This window comes from Manis pentadactyla, chromosome 13, assembly GCF_030020395.1.
Source record: "Manis pentadactyla isolate mManPen7 chromosome 13, mManPen7.hap1, whole genome shotgun sequence".
NCBI lineage: Eukaryota > Metazoa > Chordata > Mammalia > Pholidota > Manidae > Manis > Manis pentadactyla.
The window spans coordinates 70,669,340-70,691,856 of NC_080031.1; the positions used below are offsets into that span (position 1 = coordinate 70,669,340).

Here is a 22,517-nt window from a genome sequence, read left to right on the forward strand (position 1 = left end):
AAGGAGTCACTGGATATGACTTCAGAAATAAATTTATGCCCCTTTTATAGCCGCTGCTGGAATAAACACAAATGAGAACCCAGCTGTGGGCGGTGCCTGGGCAGGCAGGGTGAGGATTTCTCTGTGCATCGCTTCCAAATACTGCCCTCTTCTGGCTAGAGGGCTTATTGCTTGCGCTGTGTGAAGTGAGCACGCTTACAAAAAGAAATGCAATTCAGGATGGAAGCAATGGTATTGTGAGAGGATGAAAAGTAGGAAAAGACAAATGCGGGAACAAAATGAAAAAGGTGGATTTACAGCTCTCCTAAACTTCGCGTTCGCTCACCCCCATTTTGCGTTTAGACACCATCTTGTCTAGTGCCCCCCGGAGAAAGCAGTCAAGCCACCCAAGTCATCCGACTTGCTTTAGCCCCTGTAGCAAGCTGAGGGTTTGCAAGAAAGAAGCCACCGCCGCCCTGCTCTCTCCATTGTCACTGCCCCTCACCTTCCTTGAGCACAAACCCTGTGCGCGCCCTTCATGTTTGCTCCAGCTGTCCCTCTGGCTTCCTGTCCAGGCTGCTCTCCCAGGAGCCTCCACACATCCCAGGCTTGCCCTTGAACCCCCGGGAGCCTTCCCTGACTGTCCCAGAGGGTTTCCTTCTAACCCTCGTTACTAAAAAGTATATGGAACTGCTTCCCCACTTGTAGATCTGGGTTCTTCATTTCTCCAGAAAATTCCACATTGGTGATAGAAGCTGAGGAGGAAGCGTGTGGAAACACACACACACACACACACACACACACACAGAAAGAGAAGTAGCTACTTTAGCCAGAGCAAGCAACCAAACTGTGAATTTTGAAAAGTTCTTTTATAGTATGGTCCCACAGTTTAATGGCTCTATATTCATCTCCAGCAAGGTCAACGTCACTTACCGACATACAGGCTATAGAGCTTCCCTCTGTGTTTCCTTTTACACACATCCAGGAACTCTGCTACTGGGAGTGCACACTAGTGTCATCCCTGAGGCCGCTTGCAGCCAGAGGTGGCTACCATGGCTACCACAGCTTCCTAACCTACACTGGTTAGGAAGCTGTGGTCTAGAAAACCCAGCAGATTAAGGCAAAGTAACACGTCTTATAAAGTTACCAGGAAATCCTGTGGACAAACCTCAGAAAGTAACAAAGAAAACAAGCCAATTAGAGTGCAAACAAAACATATGCAACAGCAATTCTGGGCGCAGACTGCAGTTTCAGTGGGCTCCAGCCTTGGGGTGCCCTGTAGTGCCCCACTGCCTCTGTCTGTCCATCTCCTCGGGACCGGCTCCAGCCTCTGCCTGCTGTGGGTCTTCCCAATGGTGTCAATTCTCCCATCTGCCTCCGCTGCAGGAGTCAGAGCCTGTACATCACAATTTGGTGCACCGTCTTGTGTTGTTCATTGATGTTTCGCTGGAGCGTATTCAACCATCTACCCACGTTCCCTAGCCTTCCAGGGTTGCATACCCCTCTGCTAGCCACATGACCAAGATCTACATCCCCATTAGATGATGTCAGGAAACCCAGTGCTCTTCGCAGATGGGGTTGACCAGGGAGCATGCACTTGCCTTGGCTGTTGCTTGCCCTCTCCTGCCCTAATGCTGCTCGGCGTGCTCTGTGTGCAGGTTCAAGCGCTTTCATGGTCTGTTTGTCTGTGTGGAGACACGGGCTGCCTCTGAGTTCACAGCTCCACCCCACAGCCCCACTCAGCTGACCAAAAGGCAGACTCAAATCCCGAAGAGAAGATACGGAGTTAGAATTAGAATTCAGGACAGGAACGTTTAAAACTCAGAGACAGTGATAGCTGCCCCTAAGTCAACCAGCCATATCCCAGTGCAGCGAGCACCCATCCAGCTCTTTTATGTCCATCTGTCTTGCCGCCACGTTGGGATGGCTTCCCTTCCTCATTTGGGAAGGTGTTCCCCTTGAACTATTTCTGAGTCCCAAACTCCAATTTCCTTTTTTTCAAGCTCCAAGCAGAGGTTAAAAAAAAAACCAGTTTACTTAGTAGTAATTCCCCAAAGTTGGAGCCCTGTCCAGAATAAAGGTGCTGGTCACATTCTCTTGCAAAATGGTTTCTCACCTCCTTCCCACAACTAGGTTTCTGACCAGGCCTAAGTCTGGCAGGTCAAAAGTCACCTTCAAGTCTTTTCTCAAACAATAAACAAAGAGAAAGAATCCTTCAAATACAGAATGATGCTGCTCTTCCTGATATGTGAAAGTGACTGCAATTTTTAAGTTTCACCTTTCTTGGCCCTCATTTACCAAACCTGTCTGCCCTGAAGGCAGGCACATGTGTTGTCCTCTTGGGCTGGTGCCCAAATGCTGTCAGTGTTCCCCAGGAGGGAACGTGGTCCCATAACACACAGCCAGGAATAGATTTATGTTTGAAGTGCATGGCACAGATTATTAATTGTCCCCCCAAGCCTCTGTCTACCTCTTCTTCCTGCTGCTTCCTTGTTGGGTACAGCCATGCTGAGATCCAGCCAATGACTGTGAGTGGAATGATGCATATTTCTTGCAGGTCTGGTCTTACAAATCTACCAAGTGGGTAACTGTGTCCAGGCTCTTCTCTCCTTGTAGCTGGGCTGGAAGGAGAGGCCGTCCCGTGGAACTCTGCAGTGACATATGTTAAAAAATGGCAGACATTTCATCAGCCTGGGGCCTTGAATGATTTCATGGAGGAGGGACGCCTCAGAAAACTATTCACTTGCCCAGGGCTCTTTTCAAACCAAGAATTAACTTCTGTCTTAATTTAAGCCATTATGACGTTTTGGACCTCTCTGTTACAGCAACTCACCTACCTCAATACAAGCTGTAAACTGACCCCCTATCAGAGATGCCCCTATTCAAATGTGGAGTTAGCCGAGGTCTGTGTGGTGTGATAAAGGGACACTTGTGGTTAAGTGGGGTCAAGAAGGCTCCTTGTCCCTTCCTGATGTCCATTCTAACATTTTGTCTAAAATTCTGCCCCACGGATTTCATTACTTTGGATAAAGACAATATTTCTAGGAAACTTCTTTTAAAATAACTACATCACCTGAAAGAGATAGCACATGAAACTATTACCCTCCATGGAACACTGAGCATAGGCGGCTTTCTCACATGTCTTTCTAATGAAATACCTACTGTTGCAGGGCACGTTGTGGCAGGAGAGGTGGAGGGCTATATATCAGGAGGGTGGAACACTTGAGTTTTTACTCCAACAGAAACAGAAATCTGAATAGTGGTGGGTGGAATGTGGGACACAAGGATCCTGGAGAAATTGGATGTGGGGGTGGCAGGCAGAAGGTTCTAAGGCTGCAGATGAAGATACCGAAGATGAGTTTCTTGCTTGATAATTTGGCTGAATGCTGGTCCTCAAATCAAATGCTTTGGTTTACCCCTTCCAAGTTATTTTGATGGTCCAGCCTACTTTTTAGACCTGCATATGGTCCCTCAAGTCAACCCTGGTGAAGATAATAAGAGAATCTGGGAATTCCTCATCATATCTGCACTTCCACCATTTGGACATTTTGACTATTTTTCACTCAATGTCTTACTCAGAGATTCTTGTCACAACTATCTCCCATTGCATGTTATTCAGATTATGCAGCTGTTTTCTTTCTGCAGCTCACAGAAAAGACAGATAGAAGGGCAGGCAAGCCTGTGGGGTCATTGACACCAAAAGTTCATTACCAAATAATTCAACTGCATTTGCCCATTTATTATTATTTTTGAAACAAGTGTGTAACATGACAATCAGTTTTATGGTTAAAAAATTAATAGAGCATTAAAATGAACATTAATGAAATAGAACATAAAAAATTTGCATCCAGAATTTGTATATTTTGCAAAATAGCTGTGTATTCAGGACTTGCAAAGTTTGGAGCCAGTTTTCCTTGGGCCATCTACCCCGACTGAAAGTTGTTTATGTTGTCTTTTCAATATATAAGCAGTGGAGGCGGCCAGCGAGCATCCCTTATGGATTTGAGGGTTCTACCTCTGATCAACGGCAAGTTTTACTGGTTCCACCCTATGCCATATAGATGCTTCTTCTATTAGCTGCCTGTTGCTGCCAAAACAAATTACTACGAACTATGTGGCTTAAACAACACTCACTTTTCTTACAGTTCTGTAGGTTAGAATTTGAACCATGAATTCATCAGAAAAAAATAAACAAGTTGTTGGTAAGGCTGCATTCCTTTCTAGAGGCTCCATGGGAGAATCTATTTCCTTGCTCATTCAAGCTGTTGGCAGAATGCAGTTCCTTGTGGTTATAGGACTGTGGTTCCAGTTTCCCTGCTGGCTCTCATCTAGGGCGACCCTTAGCTGCTGGAGGGTTCTCTCTGGTCCTTGCACATAGTTCCCTCCATCTCAGAACCAGCAATGGGGTGAAGAATCATTCTTGTGCTGCCATTTCTCCCACCCACCCTTGTTCTTTCTTCTTCCACTTTTTAGGACTCATGGCATTCAGTTGGGCTCACCCAGAAACCTGAGATAATCTCCCTAACTCAAGGTCTATCACCTTAATCACACCTGTGAAATCTCCTACCATATAAGGTAACCTACTCAGAAGTTTGAGGGACAAGGATATCAACATCTTTGGAGGCCATTATTTTGCCTGACATACTCTCCACTAAAATACCTGAGAACCTTGGCCTGTAGGGTGATCAGTGTGAATCAGTGTTGCCCCATCATTGTTTCACCTTTTCTCACACCTGCAGTTGACTGATATCCATGCTAGTTTAACCACGTTTCCACACACAGGATGGAAAGGCACTGTCAGAGACACCCCAGAATCCTGTGCTCCCAGCACCTCTGTCTGCCATGCCCATCTTCCTCTTATACCCAAAAGAGTACTTTTGAAATTTAAGCCATTCAGATTCAACCTCAGTGGGATGTCAAGAACAAAGTTCATCTGGGAGGAGACAACATGAGACTTTATTATACTTTTCCCTAGGACTGTATCTATTTGAATATTTTTATAACAAAATTTAAAAAGAATTAAACATAAAGGCACACCATTCTATGATAACTTAGCAGTGTTTTCCCGGTGTACATTCTTTCTACATCACCCAATTCAGCCCCTCCAGAAGGCCAAATAACTGCTTCTTGTTTGTGTTGTTTCTTCCAAGTGCAGGAAAACTTCATTTTTCTTCTCTGATCACAGTGCTCACAGAGCATGGGCCGGGCGGCAGCAGCGGGCACAGAGGTGCATGTGGGCCAGACCGTGAGTCACTAGGAAAGTCATAAATGATAAAAGAAGGTGAACCATTTCCAGAGGAGAGAAAAGGTCCTTGAGGATTGGGGAAGGAAAGGGCTGAACTTCCTGCCTGGACCTGATATGGGCTTCCAGCCACACAAGTTGGTTTAGAAAGGCGTGTAAAGTACGCCAGAAGCAGGCAAGCACACACAAACTGAGGGCTGTTTTCCAGTTTCCCTAGGGCAGGGTTCTTTGGATATCTACCTTCCATCTCCTCCCTGCTCACAGATTGGTCTGTCTGTCAACAGCAGCTTCTTTTTCCAAGCCACACTGAGTCATCCTTGAGACCCTACTTGGAAATACATGTCTGTCAGAAAACATGATGCTAAGGCTACCTGAAAAGCCCCTCTAAAGGAGCTCTAACAGATTTCCATGCTTACTCCCAGAGGGGATTTTCCCTCCCCACACCTCCTTGGACATGCTTGTCCAGTCCCCAGGGTTCCCTCTGACAGGACAGGCCCGCCGCTTAGAAGTGATTCAATGTGCAGTGAGCACCTAGAAATCCTGGAATTCCTCCAACAGTCTCAACTGGAGGGGAATTTAATTAAAGTGTGTACAGCACCAGTTAGCAGAGCAGTGAGGGAATGACATTGTTGCCTCCCAGACCAGTAACTGCCTGGACAAGTGTAAGAGCCCCAAGTACCTTCGTCATCTAGGGAAGTATCTATGGGAACCATTTGCAGGCTCAAATTCATAGCTCATGGAGGTACCAACCATTGTTTGAGAAATCCTTTTCTTTTGCAAGTGTAAAGATTTGCACAGAAGTGAGCTAATGAGGGGGAAGGCAGCTGGCAGACGGAGGGAGTCCAGTTCTTACCTGTGAATGGCGCAATCTGATGACAGGAACTGTTGATGATAGACAGGAACTGTTGGATTGATGACATGGCAACGGAGCTTGCTTGGGGTTTAATTCCCCGGGATGTCTGCCGGCCGGCTGGGGTGGGGCTGGAAGGGAGCCCCCACAGTGGGCAGCCTGATGTACCTCAGCGGGGCTCACAGTCCCCTGGGAAAGTAACCACTTCTCCAAGAGCTCCTCTTTTCAACCACGTCAAGAATTCCCAGACATGCTAACTCTTACCAGAGAAAGCAGTTTTGTTCTGTTGTCTGCCATACTTTGAAAGAAAAGTTCCCATGAATCCTCTTTATAACCCCAAGGGGCAATTCATTTCAAAGTTAAGGCCCAAATTAGTGTTTATCTGACTGCTCGGCATTAGCAGAATGAAAAAGCATCTTCTGAAACACAATGCAGGACAAACTTTTGTTTTCCCCTCAGTTAAAGATAAACCAAGACCAGCAAGTGAACTACAGAAGCACTAAATACCCATTTGCTTTAGTTACTAAGCATTGGGTAAGAAATGTCACACTTGTCAGACCATTTGTTACTAAGTTCACCTTATTAATGATGATGGGCAGCATACAGATCGCAGTGGCTGGATAACGTCTTTGGGATTCCAGCCATCTGGGTTTGTCTCCCTGTTCTGTCCCCTCACTCAGGCCCAGTGTGATCTCAGTTTCCCCTGGGTAAAATAAGGATAATGACATCCACTTGCAGGGCTGATGTGAGATTTATATAAACTGATGTACAGAAAGCATGGATCACAATGCCTGATCCACAGTACATTGTTATCATTTTTGTTAAACCATCAACTAGGAGTCACTAAATGCTCCATCTTTCACAAGATGATCGTCTAACCTGAGGTACCTACAGACATTTTTTAAAGCTCACCTCTGACTTCCTTCAGAACAGGCAGGAAAAACCGAATGATTAATGCAATTGCCCTAACCTAACCTTTTCTAATATGGGGATGTGTGACCGAAAAACTAGGCTGAATAAATGTGCTTGTAAAGGCTTGCAGGAACCCAGTGGATCCAGAATGGCCCTGAACTTCAGCCATAATACAAACAAAGATCTCAAGCAAAGCGGCTGGGAGTCCAGGCAGAGCGGCACTGCCTGGGGGGAGCCAATTCTCCGGGCAGAGCCCCTCCCTGACCCTGGCGTCCTCCCAGGAGAGCCCCGCCTCTGTGAGTGCAAACTCGAGGACTCCCAAATACACAGCAGTTTCATTACTCAGCTTGCACGAGCCTTGGGTGGGCAGGCCCAGAACTTCCTGGCAGGCTTTAAGGCCTCAACAATAAACACCTAGAAGCCCCTCTGAAGGCACAGAGAACTCTTCGCTGGTCTTCCTCTGCAGAAGGAAGGAGCTAGCCTCCAGCCATCTCCTTCCTCTGCAGAAGGAAGGAGCTAGCCTCCAGCCATCTCCTGACACACGAGGCTGGCACTGATTCTGAAATGTCTCTGTAGCATTTCTCGCTATTAGTGAGGGAGAATGAGTTACATAGGGTTCTAGCACTTTAAGTCCTTAGCTCTTTCTTGAATCTCTCTTCTATTGAGTGATTTTATAGACTAAAGAAGATTCTCAATGAATAAGTGAATTAAAAACATCTCCCCGGATGAGAGGAAACAGGGAGTGGCACATTGTCTCACAAAGCATGAGATGGGAAGGAAGCCAGTTTTTCTGGGGACTAAGTTGTTGCCCAAGTCACCACCCACAACCTCTGGTCACTGAATAATAGTCTTAATTGTGAGGTTCAAAATCTTGTTCAGGAAAACAGAAGGGAAGAAAAATTGGCTCTGAAATTTCCTTGAGACAAAAATGCCAGCTCTGATGAGGTGCAGCCCACATGTAATTCTACCTGACAACGTATGACACACCCACAGTGTGTCTTTGCACATGCACGCAGAGCATTTACCCACCACATTGTGCTCATGCTCATGCCACCAAAGCCCCAAGTTGGGCTTTCCTACAAGACAGCTCTTGGTGAATTCCAATTCTCCTTCTTTCCTCTCCTCACCTCCTTTTTCTCCTTCCTGACATATCCCTATCTCTTTCCAAAGGACTGAATCCCTGTGACACTTTAGTGGAGAGAAAGGGCTTTACTTGGTGACTTTGGGTTTACAGGACCGTTGGTGAACCATCAGTCTGTCTGGCAGGAAGGTACGCCCACAGATATCACAGGGAACCAACTGGCTCTGGGCACTGGTCCAGGCAGCTTCATTTAAGGCATCGAGATCATAGAAACCTTTGGCTGGAAAGTTAAAGAGAAAAAGAAAAAAGAACAAAAAAGAAAGAAAGAAAAGGAAAGAAAAATTATAAAATGGATCAGTTTTTATTCTGGAGAACCAGGCTCTACTTTTTGTGGAAAGTATTTTCAGGAAATACCTGTTGACTGAGGCTTTTAAACAAACCACACTACTTCTGCCAAAAAAAAAAGGGCTGTTCACTCTTTCAAGGGTTGAGTAAAGTTAGCTATGAACCTGAGGTTTTTACTCCTTGGGTTTTAAAAAGAGGAAGACGTTGTTTTATGTATTATGAGATGCATTCTTCACTAATTATTAACATCTTTGCTTACATATTATTATCTTGCAAATATAACTTCTGGCCGCCTTTCAGTTAATTCTAAATATAAGCTTACAAAGGGAAAAGAGTATTTGTATTTTCCTCTTCTGTAATCTTTCAGAGGAATGTTTTTACAGGCCAACACTGACAGTTGAGAGTGACTTTAAGATGAATTATATCCTAAAAGTTTATCATCGTTATGGCCATAAATTCAAAGATTCTTTAACTAATTAAAGGGAAGAATGTAAACAATTCAATAGTTAATCTGACGAAAAGACGTGTCTTTAAGAAAACAACAAAGACAGCTGAGAGATGTATAATCTTCATTGGCAGAGCATAGGAAAAAAGGCATATGGCTTTATTTTAGAAAAACTGTGGTATTTAGCTTTAATAAACCTTATTTATATAGAATGACTTTAGTACATTAAATTGACTATCTTAGAAGCACCCAAAATAGGCATCATAACCCCCCACCAAATGTAGCCAGGCACTCAGAAATATATTACAGTTGTTTTAAAATCATTTCTACAGCATATATTTCTTCACTGAAGCCCAGGCAATTGTCAGATGACTTCTATCTAAGGGTTCACACAACCATAGCAAACCTTAGATTCCTTAGCATGCCTACTCTTCATATTTTTTCTTGCTCCATGGGAAATGAAACCTGCACAAGTTTATATTTCTCCTCTGGGAAAAGCAAGCATCACATTCAATGCAGGTTATGAATATGTCTTTTGAGGGCTTTGAAAATTGTTGAAAAAAGAATGGCACTGACTTTCTCCTTCCTCTCATGAGCTGTCACAGGGACTCAAGTGTTCCAGAGTGGCCACTGATTGTCACTCCATGGTGACTCATCACATTACTAAAGGTTTTTGCATAGGAGTTTCTCTGACTTTGGATCTGGATGAAAGGTCATTCGAACTCTATGACTACAGTAAGTCTGTGGGATAGAAATGCTAATGGGAATTTTTTTTTGCCTAGAGAGGAAAGGCACCTTCAGAAATAAAATGAGGGCCAAGAGAACAGTGGTAGGGAAGTGTAGCCATCAGACCTACCATGTCCATATACAGGCAATAACAGGGTAATGAACCCCCCCAGGGCTTCTCTCACCTCCCCCTTCCAACATGTGATAATTGTACTCAACAGGGAAAGTGATAAAAATTAGACGTGAAGGAAACAGACATTTTTGACACCAAATGAGAATTGCTGGGAAGAGAGTTTCAATGAAGCAAACAATCTCTTTGTGAACAAATGTTCTAGTTTCAATAGATCGATGTTTTCATCTTGAGTTCTTTTTCCGCCTGTGCATAGAATTCTCCTCTTGGCAAGAACTGTGAATGGCTGGGTGTGGCAGCCTCTAGAACTTAATCATGTCGATCTAGATACCATTCTGTGGATTGCTACATACTTCTCTTTGAGTCACATCTCTAACAAGAGTGCTTTGAACTAATTGATACCAAATGACCTTCAAACTACCTTCTGGCTATGCCTTATGTTACATAAAGGGAATCAGTGAATTGAATAATACTACTTTTAAAACCCAGAATGGTTTCCTTTTAGGGGAGTCAGAGAATCAATTGAGCAAAGGACAGTGGTTGAAATAAGATGAACAAATCTGAGCTTGCATGGAAAACATTCTCTGCACTACTTCCTTCTCACCCTAATAAGTAGGCACAAGGTTTTGTGAGGAGGTCACACATGACAGTTGATGGAGTTCCAGTTTCATTGGGATTGTGCTGTGCTTTACAAAGTATTACTTGCAAAATTTTAAAAATCTGGACATTTCATAAAGATGTCTAGATTCCCAGTTTCTTTTGTATTATTGAGAGATATGCCTACACTGGGCTAACTTTCTTAATGGTAACACCAGCTGGCACTGGGTAGCAGCTGTCCCCGTTAGAGAGAGCTGGTGCCCTCCAGCTCCCCATAGTCCCCACCTTCCCTTTTTCCACACATGGACCATTTATTCAATTTCATAATTTGACTGGTGGACCCTGTAAGCATTTGTTTGGCACCCCTGCTCTATAAACACTAAGACACGTTCATATTTGAAAATATATCTCCAAATGTCCCCAAAGGTTTTTAAGCTTCCTATTTTTTAAGTATTATGCTTGGCAATATATGAAAGTAACTTTTGGGAAATACAGTTATTCTAGTGGGTCCCTCAACCTGTGGAGCTTTGCCATGCTATAGTGTCTCTACAGCTCAGCCTCTGAAGAGAAAATTCTGGGCAAGCATTCCAGAAATAATTTTCCTATTTGGCTGTAACCAAGACAGTAAATGTTGCTGATTTCAGTTGTTTGAACAAGAAAAGAGTACCTCTACTTTTACATATTTAGAGAGAAAAGTCTTCCCTCCTATAGCCCTCAGGTCTTTTTCTTTCAATAACTTACCAGTAATGGTCCTGACTTCTGGTTTCTTAGGTTCTGGTCTCCTCAACTCTTTAGGCAACAACTTGTTCTCATTATGCCATTTTTTCAGACATTGTGGCTCATGGATGGCAATAGATTTTGTTCCATATTCACGACCACAAATGTAGCAAACAATTGTTGGTGGACGCCTGATCATCGTTGGCTGCCAGTAATATAAAGTAGCTGTTAGATATAGTTCAGGTTTCAAAAATTGTATTTTAGACAATAATACATTCAAATGAGCTAGGAAATCAATATTAAAAAAAAAATTCCAGTCAATCTGGTGAATTTAAGCTTTCTGGAAATTAAGAGAACTCTGTTATCTTGAGTGATTGGGGTTTGAGTAAGGTTGTGGGTTTGGGAGGAAGATAGGAAATAAAGAGGAGTTAACCAGAATTAGACATAGTGGTTGGTACTCTATAAAGTGTATTTTCTCATTTAATTAATGTTGATTGTCTTCTGACTATTCTTCATCCTAGGAGAATGCAAAGATAAATCAGGTGTGAATCATCTGCTCCATACTATCAGGCTCTAGTACACCAATATGTCTGAGAAATAAAATAGGAAGTGTCATTGGAGAATTTATAACAGACACTGCTGTGCCCTCATATGTCAACAACTTCCTACTGCAAGCACCTGTGACTCTATGCCTTTTTGACCAGAATAGGCTCCACCCACAGGCAGAGCAGCTGACCAATCACAAATGGGAGTTGGATAAATACCAAGCTTCCTCGCTAAGGCTGATTCTCTACATCTTTCAGAAGTCCCCAGTGAGATTATGCCACAGTTGCTCATTAACACACGATACAGAGCTCCTTCTTCTCCTCTCTCTCCTTCTACTACTTTACTGGAGTTTCCTAAGATTATCTCCCAAATAAACTACTGAAACTCAGATCCTTTTCTTAGCATTTGTTTCCAAGAGAATGACATCTAAGGAAAGGTTGAGGATAAAATGGAATAGGGAGTTTCTGCTTCTGTCTAAGATATGTAAAGTTACAAGAAACATTGTTCCACCTAAATAATCAGAAAAAGTTAGACATCTGCAGAATTATAATTTTTGACCTGCTGGAGCCTCAAAAGTTGCAAGGTAAATTAGTGAACTAACAGGACTGCCTAAGTTTGAGGCAGTCCTTTTAGTGGGAAAATCTCCCACATTACAACTTTACACGAGTATGTGACAGTAGCTATCTGCCACAGAGAAAAGGGAAAGGCAGCTTGAAGGTGAACCCTGAACTGCAGGCATGCAGGGACTTTCTTATAAACCCTTCCACCCACCAGGTCTTAACACCCATTACAGGGGTGACCATCTAACACTAGAGAGAGGCAGGACAGAAAGAAAGTCTCACCAATTTGAGAACACAAGGCCTGCCTAAATCTGAAGGTACATCCAAAGAATTAGGTCTTGTACTTAGTACCAGACAAGAGTAGTCCTTTACTGAAGGATGGGCGGTAGCACTAAGGTGAAATCCCTCTGCTGGAGGTTTGTAGGGTCCACAGGAGTCTAAGGGTGCCACAAGAGAACCAGGAGGAGCCCTTTGGCCCCAGGCCTTACATTAAGTACTAGGCAGGGCACTTCCCTAGTGGGGGAATTCAAAGCCTGTACAACATTGGACATAAAGCAAAGACAGGTCCAGACCTCACTGAACTATAAAGTACTTGAACACAACCACTCGTACAGCCTGACAGAAGAAGAGGCGTAACCATTTCTGAGCATAATTTACCTCAGATTCTACGGTTCTCTTATGCACAATATTAAGCATTCAATTGAAATTACAAAACACACACACACACATGGAAAATGGGGCCTATCATCATCAGAAACAATACTAAATATAACCAGACCAAGAGATGGCCTAGGTAATGGGCTTGTCAAGGCTTTAAAATAATTGCATAAAAATAATTAAAATAATTGCAATAAATATGTTAAAAGATCTAGAGGAAAAGATGGACAATGTATGAATATATGGGAAATTAAAGCAGAGAGATAAAAGTCTGAAAGATATAAATTATTAAAGAAAACTAATGGCAAGTGCTAAAATGAAAAACATGATATCAAAGATGAAATATTCATTTGATAGACTTTAAAGCAGAAGTCTACATGGCAGAAGAAATAATCAATAAGTATAAAAACCATGTCAAAAGAGATTATCCAAACTGTAATACAGAGAAAAAAGAGTGAAGAAATCAAATAGACCAAATGGTCTAAAATATATGTAGTTGGATCCCAGAAGGAAGAGAAAGAATGGAACAGAAGAAATAGATGAGGAGATGATGGCTGAGAATTTGCTAAAAAAAATGACACAACAAAAGACATATCTGAAAAGTTCAAAGAAGTCCAAGCAGGTTAAATAAGAAACAAAACTAGACACATAATAGTGAAACTGCTAAAAATTGCTAATTGAAAGTATCAGAGAAAACAGAAACAATACATACAAGGAACAATGAAACAATGATAAGAATTTGGGGTCACTTCTCATCAGAAAAAGAAAATGGAGGACAGGAAGCAATGGAATGAATTTTTTTTAATGCATAAAGGAAAAAAACACTACCATGTCAATTCCAAATTCCATATTCAGTAAAAGATATATTTCCAAAATGATGGTAAGATAAAAACACCTTTGGCCAAACAAAAGGTGAAAGAATTCTTCCTAGCAGAGTTGCTCCACAAGAGATGCTAAAAGTTCTAAATGCTTAAGGAAATATCAGCCAGAAATCTGGTTCTATAAGAAGGAATGGAAACAGTATAAAACGTAAACAGGTCAATAAATTGAAATAATCTTTTAAAAAATATTTATAATTTTTGTACATAGACATAACAAAATCTCTTTAGACTATGGTTCTTTAAAAAAATAACAAAGGAATATGGAGTTTATAGTATATATATGTAAAGTTATAGTAAATGAGAGCACAAATAAAGACTAAGAATTGGAAATAGAATGTCATAGAACTCTTAGAATTTTCCTAAAATTTAAAAATGTCGATTATTATGTGCTAAATATGAAGTCAATCTCTGTAGTAATCAGAAAACACAAAAACATTCAAAGAGACTAACTAAAAATTCAACAGGTAGAATATTTTTTTTAAATTGATGAGTTAACTACTATAACTACTCAAAAAAATAGGAAAAGAAAAACAGATAACCAAAAGAAAAAAAAAAGTGGGTGGAACAATAGAATTAAAACACCAAGGTAATAGACTTCAATTCAAACATATCCATAAGTGCAGTAAATATGAGTAGACTAACATAATTAAAAGGCATGGATTGACAGACTAGATAGAAAAGCAAGACCCAACTATCTGTTGTTTATAAGAAGCACATTTTTATGAACATAAAAATACAAGTAAAAGGATGGGGAAAATTTTTCATGTAACACTAAGCAAAAGAAAGTAAGTGTGGCTATATTAGTAAAATGTAACTGAAACTCAGAGGTTGGAAATATTTTGTCCAGTAGTGAAGATCAGGGAAACTTTAAAGATGTTACATTTAAAGAATGGGTAGAATTTAGACCCCAAGAATGGGAGGGGAGGGGAAAGATATTAGAGACTGGGGAAACCACATGAGTGAAGCATCAGTGATAGTAATCTGAAGAGAACAGCAAGTAATATAAAATATTATTATCTTAAAAATTGCAAATAACTGCTTGGTGTTCAGTGTGGCATTGAGAACTAGATCATATAGATAGGCTGCAGCCATGCTGTGAACCAACACTAACATCTGGATTTTGTTCTGTAAATGGTAAGACACTGTTAAGTAGGGGAATAACCTGTAATGCATTTCAAGAAAGTTAATCTGGCAGTAATGTATCAAAACAGAGCTAGCAGGGCAGCATATCTATGAGTTTGAGTATTCATGGCTCTTGGGTAGGGAACTTAACAGGTCCAACAGAAATCCAGGGTTTTGCTCTAAGTAACAGGGAAGGTGGTGATGTCACTTACAGAAATAGGAAAATTAGGAAGAACAGGTTAGGAATGGAGACAAAAATTCAGATTCTGTTCTGGGTGACATTTGACATAGTAGTAGAACTTAAATGTGAGTAAGTTCAGCTGAAATAGGAAACAGAGACCTATCATTCACAATTAATGGGTTTCAGAGCTATTTACACAGAAAAGATGTTTAAAACCATGAAAACTCCAGAAAAGGAGGATATAGCAATGTATAGTGAAAAATTTCTGAGAGAATGTCTACAATATGGACACTAGGCATAGGAAATTGCAGCCTGAAGGGCAAAGGTTCAAGTTTGAGTTAAGGAAAGGGCACAGAGAGAGGAGGGTCCATTCAGAATTTGGGAAACACTTCTGGTTTCCAGAATGATGTGATCAACTTTGTCAAATGCTACAGGATAATGGGGGTGCTGGAAGGCCATTAGACTGGGTTACCATTAATTATGTAATAGTGACTTTGAGAGTGTAGCCCAAGGGAGTGATACAGCTAGAGACCAAATTGTTAGGAGTTAGAGATGAGGTCAAGGAGAAGAGGAAGACTCTTTCTAAAAGTTTGCAGAAGGGAAATGTGAGAGATAAGCAAGGCTGAAGAAAGATTTTTTGTTTTGCTTTTAGGATAGGAGTGTCTTAAGCAGAGAGAGAAACTGCAGGTCTCAGAAGAAAGGAATAAGCCATATAAAATGTTCAGAGGAGGCAGGAGGCGATGTGATCATGGGTGTAATTGGAGATGTTTGCCTCTGAGGAACGGGATGAAATATGAGATAGAGGAAATTAGAGAAAGGGTGTATAAAGTGAGGAACAAGCAGAGTTCACATAGGATGAATTTTGTTTTTTAAGTGTGAGGCAGAGAGATCTTCAGAGAATGTAGAGATTCAAATCCTGGAAAACAGAATAGTGAAAAAAACCGGGATTAGGCCTTTTGGGGAACACAACAGTGATTCAATTAGGGAAGAACACTCACCAAATAATGGAAAAGACCCAGTTAAAATGAGCTGCAAGAAGGGCAGAATTAAATGACCTTTTTAATGTTCTTAAGCAGCACTGAGTGGCATGAGAGGAGAAATAAATTAAGTTGGTGGTGTGGTTTCCTTTGAGGAAATAAAACAGGGTAAAACATGTGCATGTTTTAGAATCAGCCTGCTTGTACCTACGACTATTGGGGTTTACTTCTGCACTGGAAAGAGCACAGAACAAAATCAAACTCAGAAGGAAAGATTTATGATTTCTGCATACTCAGGCAAAAAGGACGAATTCAGATGAGTAAACCCACAGTTCATACAGACCAAGCAAAGTGGAAAATGGAGTTGCTCCCTGGATACTCCAAGCTTTTTAAAAAAGCATGTTGAGATACAATATCTTTATTCTTTTATTCTATACTGCAACATGTCAATAGACCACATTCATCAAAACAACAAATAGTTCATCCTTTCTTGTTTTAGCCATAGAGCAGTTCTAACACCTAAAATGTGACTTTAAAAATATTTGGAGAGCTCAAGACCTCAGAGGATAAAGCAGAAGCAATAATTTCCAAAATATCCCAAAGTTCCTTACTACTTTTTACATATATTTACTTGGAAGATTAATTAAATGCACATTTTTTAGATTAAAAATAAGAAGTTATTCTTTTTACTTTGGGAATAATGAATTTATTAAAATTCCATATGGAAAGTATGAGCCAAATCCAGTATGTAACCAAGCATAGAAGCAAAATAAATGGCATGGGTCATTAATGAAGACATTCATGTCATACTGTCAGAAGGTTTGGAAGGAAACATTAGAAGAAAGGCTGAGACAGAGGCCAGAAGACAGGCAAAAAATAACTTAAAGAGCTGTGGGAGAAAATTAATACCATAAAGAGGCTAACATGTTCTATATTATATTTTCCTAAGCTTGCCCCACGCTCCATATCTGTGGCTGAACTGCAGCTGAACCTGAAACATAGTCCATGTTCTTCGGTTTTGAACAGCCTAACTCCTGAGCCACGCTCTCGGGGGCCGTGCATGCAGCCCCCACACGCCTGAAGAAAGAAACGTGTTCCCTGGAGATAAGGGAGAACGTCGTTTAATTTTCACTAGCTTCACAAATGTAAGGCTGGAACGCGCAGAGCAAACCAAACGTCCCCCGCCGGTGCTCCTGCGGTTCCCGCCCTGCCCCCAGCTCCCAGGGTTTGACTCCTCGGCCGTTTCTCTAGTGCTTTGAAGTGGACGTCTGAGAGGAAGGCCGGGAAGAAGAGACCACAGCCCTGCGGGAGGGCAGAGGCCCCTCTCGGCTACTGTGCAAATGTGACGTGGCACAGCCGGGCACAGCCGAGCGAGGTGGGGATGGCAAAGGGTTTGCCCGGGGCGGGCGTGGGGTGCGGGTGGGGCCATCTGCACGGGCCCCGCCAGGGGCCACCAGTTCCAGGAAAGTGGAGTCAAAGGAAGGCGCAGAGGAAGTCGATAAGTCTAATGTTTCTGCAGAGTAAAGGATTAGATTAACAGCTTTCCTGTCAACATTCCAGATATTTTGAGAGTGAGGCGTTACTTCTTTAACATCGGGGTGAAAGATTTTATAAAAGCTGATCTCGGAGTCTACCTGACTGCTCTTACAGGTGTGCCCTCCCTGTAAGAGCACACCTCCGGGCACCTGCACGCACCACACAGCACTCACCGCAAGTTCGTTTTTGTTCTTGTAGCTTCCAGGAAAGTCTATTTAGGCTGGGTTTAAACAGGCACTTGAATACGTTGGGGAAAGTTTCATGTGTGTGCATTTCTTTTAACTTGAATTGTTAATTTTCATATGTTTTCAATCATTTGGCTGGCCACGCTCGGAATTATCTTTCTATTTTCCATGCAGTATTTTCTGTTCTTTTTGTTAGTGGCATTTCTCTGTTAGGAACACCTCATGTTTAATTTCTTAGGCCAGAACAATGTAATGCAAAGGGAACTAGGCATTTAACAAGTTTTCTCCTAATCAGTGCAAATGATTGATTTTCCAGGCTCTCATTTTTGCCTATTAAAATAAATAGCTGTATTACTGCCATTAAAGCAACGGGGACAGATAAGCATAGAAAAGAGGGTGGTTTGGTGGAGAACCTTAAGAGAGGTATTGATAGAAGAGCCATGGACACAGTTTCCAGAAAACCTTGACTAGGATACTTATTTCTAATAGTTTCAAATAGCTCTCAGTGACCTCCCAAAAAGCTCAGGCTGAAGGGACCCCACACAACTCAATAGCTAATAGAACTCATAAATAAGTATACCAAGGGGTCAGAAGGAAAAACTATTCCTACCATTAAATATTATTGCATGAATCTTAACAGGGAGATAGAAAACTAGAATGGAATTCATTGCTAGCATTTTACAGGTCTACACTCTACAGTCATTTCTTGTTAATCTGACAATAAATGCAAATAATAATAGTGTGAAGTTATAGTTGTGTGGTATTTTCAGGGAATTTAGGACATTATCCAGGGAGGTAGCTTTTTGGAGATTTGTGATGAAATAAAAATTAGTAATATTTATGGGGCAATAAGCCCCTTTGAAAATCTAATGTCTGCTATGGTCATCTCTCCAAAAAAAATGCACATGTATATGGATATGATTCGTGAACTCCTTAAAACCTACCCATTAATTCCAGGAAATGAGCTGTTGAGTCTTTGGTCAGAACTAGACTTTCTTCTTAAATAGATGTTTCTTTGTGTAAGGAGCCACGTGGCCTCATTTAAATGCCTCAAAAATTACTGAATTGAAGCACACAGGACCTTATGAAATACATCACTTCTGGCTTTAGGGTGATCTTTAGTCCCGCTTTGCCTAAAACAGTCCCTATTATACCAATTGTCTTGGTAATTTTAACACCACCTTCTTTTACTCTTTACAGTGTCCCTGCTTAGCTGATAAATTATATAGTCACTCTACTTCTGATCCCTTTGGAAAAACATCAGTTAATAAAACATAAGCAATCGAGATAAAATAACCAAAAAGCTCTGAAGTATTGGAATTGTGACTGTAAGACTGAACAGTGAATACCTTTCAACATGGAACTAAGGCAAAATGACTACAGAAACTCTGGTCAGAGAAAAGATTATAAAAAGAACATGCCTTGACAAATAAAAATACATTAAAAAATGGCCAGGGAAGGAGAGGTGCAAAGATGTCAATGGTAATTTGTTCTCCACTTTTTTGTGGCAGTCAGTTAAAGCAGTAAAAAAATTAAAGCATGGAGTTCATTTTTTTTCAGAGCCTTTAATAATTTATCTTTGTTTTCTAACTTAGTGGGTGCTTTAAAAATGAATATTCTTCTAGTGAAGAAAGATTTTTCTGAAATTCAGCAATATCACTGGTTTTACTTTGGTTTATTTTTGTCAAATTCAAGTAAAATTAAATATCTTTATTTTTGTCTTTATAATACCTCTGTTAGTAATTCAAAGATGATGACCTATAAAAACATCGGCATGTCTATTTATTGACATATTTCTATAGATAGAGAGATTTCTGGAATGATATATCCTGAGGTCAAACCAAGGGAAGCTTTAGGTAATTTTTATGCTGATATTTATACTTTCCTAAAGGTTTGAATATTTGTGGTAGAGCTGTGTCATTTTTATAATAATAAGATAATAATAAAGAATATCAACTCCAGAGTCAAAACTTAAGCAGGAATTAGGTAATAAAATCAGCTCTAAAAGGAAAATTTAAGTGGATCCCAAATTACTTTCTGAATATTCCTTCAATAACTGATAAAAGATGACATTCAAGGCTTTGTATATAATACAGTTCAACATTGTAATACATTAGTAATTAGAATTAGAATTAATTTGAGGAATGAATATAGCTTTGCATAGCATAGAAGTACATTGCAAAGTGAAACTATTTACAGTACCTTAAATTACATTATTCCAATTACTATTTTATTTTGCCAACTATTTAGAGCTGAGCATATCTCTGTTAAATGTTTATGGGATACAACTTCATTGAAGTCCTAGAATTCTGCTCTACTATGTTAAAAAGCAGTAACAAAGGCCTGGAAAAATAATATGAGGACAGGATTTTGCATGAGTCTGTTTCCACCATAAAATAATCTAAATGTAGCTCTTTCAGATATCTTAATATTGTTCAGGCTTGCTTCCCTGGCTTGGTTGCATTAGCTAAGAAATGAATTCACAATAAATGGTAGTGAATAGTATTAGACACCCTATGTTGGAAAGTGGCAGCCAGACAGATAATTTGAGGGATGCGTGGAAGGAACCATCCCTTGGGTCCTGTGTTGCCCTTCGGGGCTGGACTAACAAAGCATACAATCTTCAGTCTCCCAACTGCTCCTCTCTCTGCACTTGCCCCCATGTTTTGTCCAAATTTGGCCTGTTTGACGTGATATCAGGAATTTCTGTGGTCCCCGTGGCTACAGAATAAAGGCCTCATACTGACCTCATTTATCTCCGCCCCTAGCCCCATGAAGCAGCCTGCCAGCCCCACTGAACTCAACAACATTCCCCAGGCTAGAAGCCACAGTCCTCCACTTTGCCACCTCCATGACTTTATTCTTCTCTTCCAGCAGTAAGCTTTTCAACTGAGTACGTGCTGGCAGTGTGGGGAACCCCAGTCCTTCGCTTGCCTTAGTCATGGAGCTGAGCATGTAAAGTACTCATTAAATTAGCGAAACCTCCAAGCACCATGCTAAGGAAACAGTACCACAGGAGCTGGAGATAGGAAGAAAGGGAAGTGCTTTGACCAGAGGCCAGTGAGTTTTTGGGTAACAAGGTGCTGATGAGGGAAGAACTCACTCAAGCAAACTGCCAAACAGCATGACCTGTTCAACGACTGTTTCACTTCATGGTGTATGTTAACACAAAAGCTGTGAAGTCCAGAGTGAGAAGATGGAGTAGAAGCAGTGTAAAAGCCAGGAGCAGCCTGTAATATAGGAAAGAAAGGTGAGTGGTCGGACCCAGAGAAGCCTGGTGATGGTTGGCATCTTTTCTAGATGTCCTTTACCTTCCCACCTTGGCTTGGCCCCAAGCTGCCATTAGAAGCCAGCCCTGCTTTGGGGCTGGGTAGGGGCTGACACATGGCACTAGAAGCAAGTACGATCTGCGCTAAAAGCACTGCCTCAGTCCCGTTAGGCAGTGTGCTGTTGTGGGAGTCAGGCAGACAGAGGGCAATAAAGCAAGTACTGAGCAGTGTCTTAGCTATGTGCAAACCCAAGGGCAAGGATGAGGACTTAACGCCTCTGAGACAGAATGATTCTAGGACTGGTCCGGATGATGCAACTGTTACTGTTCGTATACTACAACCGCTTGGTCCTTCCACACTGGAGAGAGACAAACTGGCTCTGCCTGTGTGCAGTGAACCACACTCTTCAGTGAGAATAAAAACATCTGTGGGTAGATAAACAAGTACCATACTGCCATTCAATGGACTATTACTCAGCAATAAAAACAACTACTGCTCCTTGCACCAACATGGAGGAAACAGAATCATGCTGAAAGAAGGTAGACACCAAGGAGTACATTACATTGATAAAAAATCCAAACTAAGCTGTTGTGGTTAAAGTTCAAATCAGGGGTTGCCCAGAGGCTAGAGATGGGAGGAGGAACAGATGGTATCAGGAATCTTTGGGGTGATGAAATGTTCTGTGCCTTGATTATGGTGGGGCCACAACAGGTGCATAAAACCATCAAAACTCACCCCACATGTTTAATGGGTGCAGTTCATGGTTTATGTATCATTCCTCAATAAAGCTGATTAAATACCCTCACACAGAGCTTGTTTAATGGAGGCTTTTGCAGTGTCGCGCTGATGCGATAGTCAGTTCAGTCAGTGGTGCACATCATCAGGTGAAATTCCAAAACCAAATACTGTATTTAGGAGTGACTTTTGCCTGGAACTAGAGAATATTTGTGATCTAGATTCTAAACCATTGGATTTGTCTCCCAAGAAAGTCTTCAGTGGAAAAAGAAAGTAGAAGAAAATGGAAGAAAGAAAAAGAACTAGAGAAAAATCAGAAAATGATTTATTGTTTTTGGTTTTTGGTTTTTTTTTCCCCAAGTCATTAACTATTTTGCCAGAGCAACTACACTAGGGCAGCAACTCCATTCACATACAGTTTCATCCAGAAAAGCCTGATCCTGGATGGTTGGGGCCTGAGCACTGCACTAAAGATGCACAGCTTACCAGCAGGGCATCTGGTCCGTTTGAAACATAATTGACACCCGTTCCTCATCTTCCTGTACGAGGAACTTCAAGGTCCTTAGTATAGGAGTGTGTGTGTGAGCGTGTGCACAAAAGACATACGAGGTCAGTCACTTTCCCCAGTTGAGTTCAGGGATACCGACAGACTCCCTGTGCCTCCAACTATTCCTTCCTTTACATTTCCCTTGGCTTTATCCTTGACCCCCCTCCAGACTACAAAGGTCATTAGGCTCATTCTCTTCTGGGAGAAAGAGAGAGCTGAGAGCTTTGGCTCTAGACGGTCACAAGTACAATCACCTCTCTGCTGCCAGGGGCCAGAGGAAGTGTGCACTTGTACACT

At 41.5% G+C, this 22,517-nt stretch overlaps 1 protein-coding gene across 2 annotated transcripts in view; it reads right to left on the reverse strand.

The window, feature by feature from the left end:
• Positions 1 to 4,000: 4,000 nt before the first annotated feature.
• Positions 4,001 to 22,517, reverse strand: part of LOC118921406 (zinc finger protein 474-like) — a 53,705-nt gene continuing 35,188 nt past the window's right edge. Inside the window, exons 3-5 of one of the 2 annotated variants that reach the window (XM_057490360.1) lie at positions 11,049 to 11,229; positions 8,197 to 8,344; positions 4,001 to 6,369 (exon numbers count right to left, since the gene is read on the reverse strand). In XM_057490360.1, coding sequence (XP_057346343.1) covers positions 6,306 to 6,369; positions 8,197 to 8,344; positions 11,049 to 11,229 — 393 coding nt within the window. In that variant the 3' untranslated portion in view covers positions 4,001 to 6,305. Of the gene's footprint in view, positions 6,370 to 7,484; positions 8,345 to 11,048; positions 11,230 to 22,517 lie in introns of those variants that run through there. The other variant, XM_036903140.2, reaches the window with a different exon arrangement.